This window comes from Vigna unguiculata, chromosome 3 (assembly GCF_037176805.1).
Source record: "Vigna unguiculata cultivar grain cowpea cultivar isolate G323 ecotype 2 chromosome 3, ASM3717680v1, whole genome shotgun sequence".
In the NCBI taxonomy this organism is placed as follows: Eukaryota; Viridiplantae; Streptophyta; class Magnoliopsida; order Fabales; family Fabaceae; genus Vigna; species Vigna unguiculata.
Window position 1 is genome coordinate 1636523 of NC_140794.1, and position 9508 is coordinate 1646030.

At 34.1% G+C, this 9508-nt stretch overlaps 1 protein-coding gene across 3 annotated transcripts; it reads left to right on the plus strand.

Annotated features, from left to right (window-relative positions):
- The first annotated feature begins 2879 nt into the window (after nucleotides 1-2879).
- LOC114175841 (Pyridine nucleotide-disulfide oxidoreductase family protein) lies at nucleotides 2880-8160 on the plus strand. Of its 3 annotated transcripts, XM_085670541.1 has the most exons (14): nucleotides 2881-3184; nucleotides 3251-3355; nucleotides 4091-4204; nucleotides 4305-4358; nucleotides 4521-4637; nucleotides 4803-4912; nucleotides 4997-5070; nucleotides 5625-5686; nucleotides 5909-6107; nucleotides 6334-6394; nucleotides 6624-6691; nucleotides 7189-7227; nucleotides 7367-7509; nucleotides 7682-8160. In XM_085670541.1, the coding sequence occupies exons 1-14, from the start codon at nucleotides 3059-3061 to the stop codon at nucleotides 7910-7912; spliced, it is 1503 nt and encodes a 500-aa protein (XP_085526667.1). In that variant the 5' UTR covers nucleotides 2881-3058; the 3' UTR covers nucleotides 7913-8160. The 3 variants fall into 3 exon arrangements, with proteins under 3 accessions (XP_085526668.1, XP_085526667.1, XP_027916468.1); XM_085670542.1 differs by lacking the exon at nucleotides 5625-5686 and having other exon boundaries at nucleotides 2880-3184; nucleotides 5913-6107; XM_028060667.2 differs by lacking the exon at nucleotides 7189-7227 and having other exon boundaries at nucleotides 2885-3184.
- The last annotated feature ends 1348 nt before the right edge of the window (nucleotides 8161-9508 follow it).

The following is a 9508-nucleotide window of genomic DNA, read 5'->3' on the forward strand; positions in this document are numbered from 1 at the left end:
TCATCATGATCATTCTCTCTCTGTTTGCCCTTCTTGTCTTTGTTCTCCTTTTTCCACTTAAAACAGTATTTCTGAATGTGTCCAGTTTTATGACAAAAATGGCACTCTAAATTCTTGTATCTTGACTTGGACTTGCTCCTACTCTTCTCTCTACCACCTTTATGTTCCTTTTTCTGACTTCTCCCCCTAGCTTCTGTAACAAGCATCTCAGACTGAGATGAAGAACCATGTGCCTTCCTTCTCATCTCTTCATTAAGAGCACCGCTCTTTGCCATCTGAAAAGAAACAACACCATTCGAGGCAGAGTTCGTAATTGAAACCCGAAATACCTCCCAAGACTCTGGTAGAGTATTAAGCAACCATAATCCCATAACTTCGTCATCAAACTTTATGCCCATTCCTGACAATTGATCTAGGAGCCCTTGAAACTCATTTAAGTGATCAGAAATAGAAGAATTCTCCCTGTACCTCAAATTCATCAAGCAATTTAACAAATACAATTTATTATTGCCCGACTTAGAAGCATACAAAGACTCAATCTTCTCCCACAAAGCTCTGGCATGTGTCTCATTAGCAATATGATTATAAACATTATCTTCAACATATTGCCGAATAAAACCACATACCTGTTGGTGCTCAAAGTCCCATTCTTCTTCAGACATAGAATCTGGCTTCTGTGTAGCAAAGACCGGAAGATGCAATTTCTTGACAAATAATAAATCTTTCATCTTGCCCTTCCACAAATGATAATTTGTACCATTCAAAGCAACCATCTTTGCATTTGCCTCCATCATTCAAGCAAGTAAATATAGCCCAACCAAGAGCTCTGATGCCACTCTGATGGGGAAAACAATAACAAACAATATACCAGAGAATGCAGCGGATATAATTTCCCCTAACTTGCAAGAATCTATGAGGAGCAATAATCAAAGAGCAGCAATAATAAACCACCAAAAGCACAAATAAAGGCACCAAGATTTTTAACGTGGAAAACCCCTCAAATCAAGGGTAAAAACCACGAGTCGTCCAGACCAAAGAAATAGCTTCACTATGATCAACAAGAGTACAAAAGAGTCTTAATCAATAGCACAAATTAGTGCCAACACCCAACCAAATAACAAAGCAACAAAGCTTTCAAATAGAGAAGAACAAGAGAGGAAAACCTCTACAAATCACTGCTGCAGTGCGAAATTAATATCTCCCAACTCAGACCTCGTATCAAAGATCCGACCGGTCAGAATGAAGAGCAATGAGTTCCGAACCTGCTGTAAAAATTTCAGCCCGATCCAACGGTGAACGAATCCGCAGCGCCGAATTTACTGCGACAGCTCTATGAAAAACGTGAACAGAATTTTCCCTCTACCTCTCCCTCTATGTGTTAGGGCTTTCAGTGTGTTCTTACTCTATTGTTCTGCATCTCTCTTTATTTTATAGCCTCCTCTCCACTAGGTTTAAGTGAGACATGGGCTTCTCAAATTTTGGGCCTTTTCTCCACATAGGAAGGGAGCCCAATACCCAACAGTTAGTAACTTGACGAAGCAAGTGGTGGGTTAATAAAAACATGTGCTTCTTCAAAAGGAAGGAAAACGTGAAATAAATTTTATGTACTAGTCAACTTAACACAAACCATTCAACTCACAGAAATTTCAGACTTGAATTTATTATTATTGGCATATTTGAATTAGGAAAAAGGAAGTAAAAGGAAGAAAGGAAAAAAAAAAAGTAAAATAAAAGTGTAGAAAGTGTAAAGATTTTGTTGGCTGTTTGACATGAAATAAATTAATTTTAATCATATATTATGTCAAGGTGACATAAATGTTAATCATACAACTGATTAATTATATTGAATAAAAATACCTATATTTCCTATTTAGCATAATTATGTCGTGACACTTAAAAACATTATTTTTTAAAAATGAAGTTTCTCACAATCAATTATAAAAAAGAAGAAGATAAAATATGGTTGAACTTATAGCTTTTACAAAAAGAAATAAAAAAATTAAAAAAAAAAACGTAAAGTTTTATTTTTCTTCCGAAGAAGTTTTTCCTATGAATTGTTCTTCGTTACAAGTGAATGAACATGACTGGTGTATGTGACATTTTGTTGCAAAGAAGTTAGTCGTTTTCATTGAATCACATGTTTTGAGGCATCACTCCTTCATTTCAATTTGCTTCCGTTCCTTGCTTCTCATTGTACAGTAGCAAAATGATAAATTAACCATTTGCTTGTATTTGATTTTTTTTTTTTTATGATTAGTTTTTCATTTCTGAAATTTTTATTTAATTTTGTAATTAAATTTATCATGTTTAAGTTAGACTAATTTCTTATTCTTTATTATTTTTTATCTTAAAATCGAAAATAAATTTGTTTTTTTTTTCTATTTAGATAATCATGAATAAATGATGATATGTTGCAAAAATAAGCCGTGCCTAAAGAAATGCTTTTGTTTTGGAAAACTCATTCTGGAAAAATGGTTTCAGAAAGTATTATATACATTTCAGAAAACTTATTTAAGAGGTCCAATTTTTTTTTAAAAAAAAACTTGTTCTTTAAAACATTTTATAAGTTTTAAAAATCCTATTCCATTAATCTTGTTCCAAAAATTAAGAAATTTTGTTTCAGAAATTATATTCTGAAATTTTTAAAAAATTTGTTCCAGAAAATTTCAAAAATAAATAATCCAAAATAAATAATCTTGAATCCTTCTTTTTATGGTCACGTGAAAATTTGGGGTGCACAAAGAAATTGTAGGGCAAGAACAAAAAGCCCTAAAGGAGCCGCCAATGTCATAATTTGGCCCAGTTCAATTGGATCTGTCAAGTCTAGAATTAAGCCGAAAATATGTTTCCACCAAACCGATCCAGACCCGAAACATTTCAAGTCGGATCGCCTCCGATAATGTTCTGTTTGTGAGAGCGACACAGTACAGGTGATTCTGATTTCCGTCCCAAGAAGAAAACCCTTCTTGCAGAAAAAACCCAACACCATTTTGTGTATTTCTTTTCCCATATTTGTCTTTTTTTTTTTTTTTTTTATCTCTCTCTCACAGATAATAAAATGCAAAAATTAGCAATTTTCCGAGCTACGAGGTGGCTATGTAGGAGCTTCTCGGGCATTTCTTCAAACCCATTGCGGGTGTGTGTCGTTGGAAGTGGCCCTGCTGGTTTCTACACTGCCGAGAAGGTAAACCCTAATCTTTAGGCTTTCAATGTGAAAATGGATAACTGTAACCGAATGGGTTCTTTGTAGATGTTGAAGGCGCACCAACAAGCACAAGTTGATATCATTGACAGGTTGCCCACACCTTTTGGGTTGGTTCGCTCTGGTGTTGCACCCGATCACCCTGAAACAAAGGTCCACATTCTTGTTTCTTGCACCGTTTTTCTATTTCAAAATTCACTAGCACTGGTGTTTTTCATAATGTATGTGATGTTAATGGGATCTTTTTTGCCTGCAACGGAGTGGGGAAGAAAAAGAAGTTGTTAGTTATATTATGTTATAGCTATTTAGATGTTTTGGTTTTGTAGTAGTGAAAAAAGAAATGGTGTAAAATCCTCATGCCACAGTAGTTCCTAAAATTAAAAATTTTCCGCCTAGTCCCTGATCAAACCGAATTTGTGCAATCGCGAGAATCATGTGTTCACACACAGTCAGTAGGTTGGATCTTTTGGATGAAGAATGGGCAACTCAAATCTTCTATGTGTGTTAGTTCGATTTACAAAATTAATATAAGCTGTTCAATCTTTTTCCATTGGTTCCAATACGCCGATTGCATAAATGTTTAATTCTAATCACTGCAGATATTTGGATATGTGATGGCTATATATTTGGTGTTGTGATTGTGAGGGATTAATTTGTCTGGTGTATGTGGACTTATATGGCTATGATTTGTGATTCTTAGGGACTAGAATGGGGCTTTTGCTAGGAACTACTGTTCCAGATGACAAATTTTTTAAGGATGAATTTTGAGGTTTACTTGAAGAAATATTTCAAAACATTATTTTTTATTTTTATGGTGTTGTGGATTTCACTATTTTCTTTGGTGAGAGTAACACCATTGAGCTTAGTTTACCAGAAAACTTGCAACAGATTGTCATCAACCAGTTTTCAAGGGTGGCACAACAAGAACGATGCTCATTTTTGGGTAATGTGACCCTTGGATCAAGCGTTTCTCTCTCTGAATTACGTGAGCTGTATCATGTGGTGAGGCTCTAATTCTTGATTCTTTGTGTTAATGGTAACAAAGTGTAGATATTGGTCATTTGTACCATCGTTTCAATAATCAGTTTCTGAAGTTGGGCAGGTTGTCCTTGCATATGGCGCTGAAAGTGATAGAAGTCTTGGTATTCCTGGGGAGGTAACTTCGATTTATTACTTTCGTTCCTGAATTTGCTAGAGTTTTTGGTGTTCTAATGGCATAAGCAATATCTTAATGTTCATTTATTATGTGATGGCTATGCTAGCTGATAGTTTGAGTCACTCCTATTTCAATGATTTTTAATATTCTTCTCCTTCTCAGAACTTGAAAGGGATACATTCTGCTAGGGAGTTTGTTTGGTGGTATAATGGGCACCCAGATGGACAAAATCTTGAGCCAGACCTAAAGAGCACTGATTCAGCTGTAATCCTTGGTCAGGTACCTTTACCTATCGTGTCCTACCATTCCAAAGCTGTATTAGTTTCTTTCTAGAAAAAAGACAATCTAATGAATGTTTAGACTAAAAAGCATACTTGTGATGTGAAAATGGATTTTCTATAGATATAATTTTAACTTGGATTTAAAGTTTTTATTTAATTTCAGGGAAATGTTGCTTTAGATGTTGCAAGGATTCTTTTACGACCTACCACTGAGTTAGCAACAACTGATATTGCCAGTCATGCTTTGGCTACCCTAGAGGAGAGCTCTATCAGGTTCTTAGTTGCATTAGTTGAAGTAACCAGATAGTCTCATTGGCATCTCGTATGTTGCCTTCTGTAATATAAGCAATATTTCAGGGTGGTTTATTTGGTTGGAAGACGTGGTCCAGCACAAGCAGCTTGTACTGCAAAAGAACTACGTGAAATTCTTGGTAACTTCTGCATCGACTCTTATACCTAGTTAGTTTAGCGATCTGGTTTTCTTGTTCACATTTGTTAGATACTTTGATTTGGTTTTGATTTTGGTTTTTTCCTATGGAACTGTTTTGAAAAATGGTTATGCCTCCGCTATGTGATGTACTACATAATGCTTTAGACTTCAAAGTTTCCTTTGTAAACTAATACTTTCTTAATTTGTATCCCTAGTAATTACCTTGCTTGTTCGCTTCCAACTTCCCATTGATTTCTGCGAGTTCAGTCCCTTACTGATTTCTTCCAAATACTTACGAGTGCTTCTTACTCATGCACCTGTTTCTAGTTACTCATAGGCCTTTAATTTCAAACCATTTACAACCTGAGGACTCGGTCTGAAATGAAATGGAGCCCTTATCATCACTTTTTTCTTACAATCTGACATGTTGTAATTGGTTTCTCATCTTGATCTGTATTAGTGCCGATTACTTCCTACTAATTTATTAATTGTCATATACTAAGAGTTACATGCTATTTCATGATGGAAACTGAAGCTTTAAGGTCTATTTTACAGGTATTCATAATGTTGATATTTTAATTCAGGAATCTGATCTACTTTTAACCCCAGTTGATGAGGTATAAGATGAATCTACTTTTAGTTCTTTAATCACTGTTTTCAATCATCTTCACCCAAAAGCATGGAGGACTAGGATTCCCTTAGTACCATATGTTTTCTAAATTCCTATTTTTCTTATCTAAATTAAGAATATTAATATTTGTATTTTGATAATAAAATAATGTTGATTCCTTTTCACTGATGTTATCTTATATCTGTGTTGATGCTGTCAACTGGGAAAGGAAGAACTTAAGAGTAACCGAATACAGAGAAGAGTTCACGAGTTGCTATCTAAGGCTGCTAAAGCAAAACCTAAGCATACCAGTTTGAACCAGCGTGAACTCCGTTTCATCTTCTTCCGTAAGCCAAATGATTTTCAGGAGTCGAAAGAGAGAGCTGGCCATGTTTCTGGGGTGCACTTTGAGAAGACGGTTCTTCAGGGTAATTTTTGTTTGTCCAAATATTTACTTTTTACTTTGAAGTTAGAGCTCTATAGTATTGGCGACAAAGTAATATATAAAGTTGTAAGTTGTACAGTACTGGGCTTTCGTAAAATGCTTAATATAAGCCATTTTTAAAGCTTTGCTATATACTAGTACATTTAAGTCCATAGTAGTCTATTGTGCAATGGATTACTTGTGATTTCTGATTCAGCTAATTATTGCAGGTGTTAGCCACGGCAAACAGATTGCCATTGGAACTGGAGAGTTTGAAGATATAAAATGCGGGTATCATCTTATTTATGATTACTAATTGTCATTGCTTGACATGAAATCTTTTCTGATGGTAGCATTATAATCAAAGATCCATGTTTTTTGATAATCTATATACATCATAAAGAAATTGTTATTATACTCTTTAAATGACTGATTGCAGCCTCTCAAGATTTTTATTCATCTATTGTTGTCACACAATGTTGAGAGTAATAGTATGGTGCAACTGGCTGGCTTTTTGTAGGATGGTACTTAAGAGCATTGGTTACAAATCAGTACCGGTTGATGGCTTACCTTTTGATCATAAGAAAGGTGAATGAGTAATCGATGCTCTCAATCAATTCAGTTCTCATCTAATTCTTTGTTAATCGATGTTACATATTCTTTGGTGAAGTATTCACGTTTAAAACAGTGTTTATTAAAAAATGACTAATTCTAGAAGAAATCACCTTGTTTTTAAAGGTGAAAACAAAAAATGTAATAGAAACATTTTCCCATACCAAACTTCCCCAAACCGTTGGAAACAAATGATGTAGTTTTGTCGATCCTATGGTTTCAATTGGGAAATGAAATGAAAACAAATAGCATTTACAATACTTTCTTATTCTTAGGCTTAGAAGAAGTTTACACTCTCCTGAAAATAGTCTTCAGTGTATTTTTCTTGGTTTTTCATGGCATGATTTTGTAATTACACTATTGTGTTTCACTTGTCTAGTTGTGTTTTTTACGGGTGTTCCTTGACAGATAAGTAAATGGATTGTTGCTCTTGTGTTGATGTATTTTTATTTTCTACATTCTTCTCATTGTAGCTATAGGACTAAGATTTTGGCGGATTCCCAACTTTCCTGGTTTGTGTCTCTCCTGTTTTATAAAAAACATTTAGATGGAACTTTTTCAGACATGCCGAGAAACATGATGTGTGGATGTATGTAAACGTGTGATCTGACAGGAGCTCATAGTTGTGTATATATGATGGTTACCTTTCAGGTATAGTTCCAAATGATAGAGGTAGAGTGTTGAGTGACCCTTCAGATCCCAGAGTCCCTGAAAAGGGCTTGTATGTTTGTGGCTGGCTGAAGAGAGGACCAACTGGCATTATTGCCACAAACCTGTATTGTGCGGAAGAAACTGTATGTATCTTATTCTTTTCTATCATACATATTATTCCCATACCAGTTAAACTTACAGAAGTAGCAAGATGACAGTGAAATCAGTTATAGTAAAATGTCTTGGTAATTGTTATACTTGTGCAATAAATTACTTACGTAAGTTTTGTATTTTGTACTCATTTTGACTTGATAGGTTTCAAGCATATCCGAAGACCTTGAAAAAGGAGGGTTGATTTCGTCATCAGCCCTGCGAAAACCAGGCAGGGACGGACTTCTCCAGCTTCTGCATGATAGAAATGTCAGAATAGTTTCATTCGGTGATTGGGAAAAGATAGACTCTGAAGAAAGGAGGCTTGGAAGTTTAAGGAACAAGCCTAGGGAAAAACTTGCCACCTGGGATGAACTATATAAAGCTACCTCATAATTAATCAATTATTTCACATGATACTTCATTATTTTATGCTTCATAAACATCTTTTCGTACCCGAAGAACGGTAAAATACACGAAGAAGCTATAAACTTTTAGGTGAAGTCATCCCTGTGTCTGTTGTAATGCCCTCAATTATTTCTTAAAATTTTTGAATCCCTTTGAAGAGTTCTTTAGTTTTAATTTTAGTATGTAAGTGAATAATACAAAATTTAATTTCCCAATTGAACACGTTTGAACTACAATATGTTGATGTATTTCATGAAGCTCTCTGAAACGGGTTTCTGATGATTCCCTTAGTAAGAGAGGCTGCTAAGTCCACGAGAGTGTTTGTGCTACGTATCAGCTTAAATAGAAAAAGAAACACTGCTTTCAATATAGCTTATTACTAAGAATTTAATAGGCATGTCTTCTGTAAAAGCTTATCAATCAGAAATTATCCTTATTATGAATTACCATAAGGTTTATGATTGAATACAAATAGTATGAAAAATCTGTCGGTCTATCTTTTATTTCTTCCTTTACTTCTTTTTAAATGGAATTTCAATTCACAATGATAAAATTGTTGTCTTGCTCACACACCTGATTGTTAATGTGAATACATAAGTTTAATTTATGTCATGAGAAGGAATAAAGTCCTTATTACATTTATTTTTTTATGCTTTCTTCCCATATTTTATTGTGTCAAACATCATAATTTTTTAAAGTAGAAAAAATGATTAGTTCCACCTGCAAATCAAAATTTTCAGTGTTTCCATTTTTGGTATATTATAAAGATATTAATTTAGTGTGGCTTGAAGGTAGTAGCCATAGCTATTTGTCTCAAAAGTCAAATTAGCACTTGCTACAATTTCTTTATACGTTCAACTCACTGCTCAAGTCGTCTCAAAGTCTCCCAACACAGAATGCTCAAAGTCTTCCACACTCCACAATCACATCATTATGTGTCATTCAATGCTTTTCAAATATTCTTTACCTTTCAATGAAAAATGGCTTATAATAATGGTGGATGTTGCTTCCCAATTCAGAGTACTAGAATTGCAACAATACCCAAAATGGTTAAAATTAGGACTGTGGTTAACGAAGGAAATATAGGAATATTTCACTTTTCTGATGATCACGTATCACTTTTATAACTTTCTAAACTTCAAAACTGTGTGCTCGATTTGTTGGGCTCTTATGAATTATAAGTTAACTCAAATAATATATTTAATGTGAATTTTAACTCAGTATCGTGAGAATATATTTGTGCGTTATATTTTTGTATATTATTTATCTCGTTTATCTATAACATTTGAAACTCTCATTTTAATACTTGGTTTACTTGTAATGTTTCTTTGAAACGTGACCATACATCATAGACTCTTAATTAAAATTTATTTAGTTTACCCATAAGTCCCTCACCTCTATGGTACTTTTCAAATACGATGTCAATTGTTAGGTTCTTGAACAAGATAAATACATTGTATCAAGATATGTTTCATGTTGATCATCTATATCTAGAAGTCCTTCTCACTAGACAATTGTAAATGTCAAACTTAATAATCATGTCTTTAATCCTTATTAACTTTCTTTTCTTATTTTTCAAGACAA

Excerpts from the sequence above, each read along its gene's own strand:
- LOC114175841 (XM_085670541.1), top strand. The coding sequence starts at position 3,059 with ATGCAAAAATTAGCAATTTTCCGAGCTACGAGGTGGCTATGTAGGAGC. Across the intron at positions 4,205-4,304 it reads TACGTGAGCTGTATCATGTG|GTTGTCCTTGCATATGGCGC; the intron begins GTGAGGCTCTAA and ends GAAGTTGGGCAG. Across the intron at positions 5,687-5,908 it reads TTTTAACCCCAGTTGATGAG|GAAGAACTTAAGAGTAACCG; the intron begins GTATAAGATGAA and ends CAACTGGGAAAG.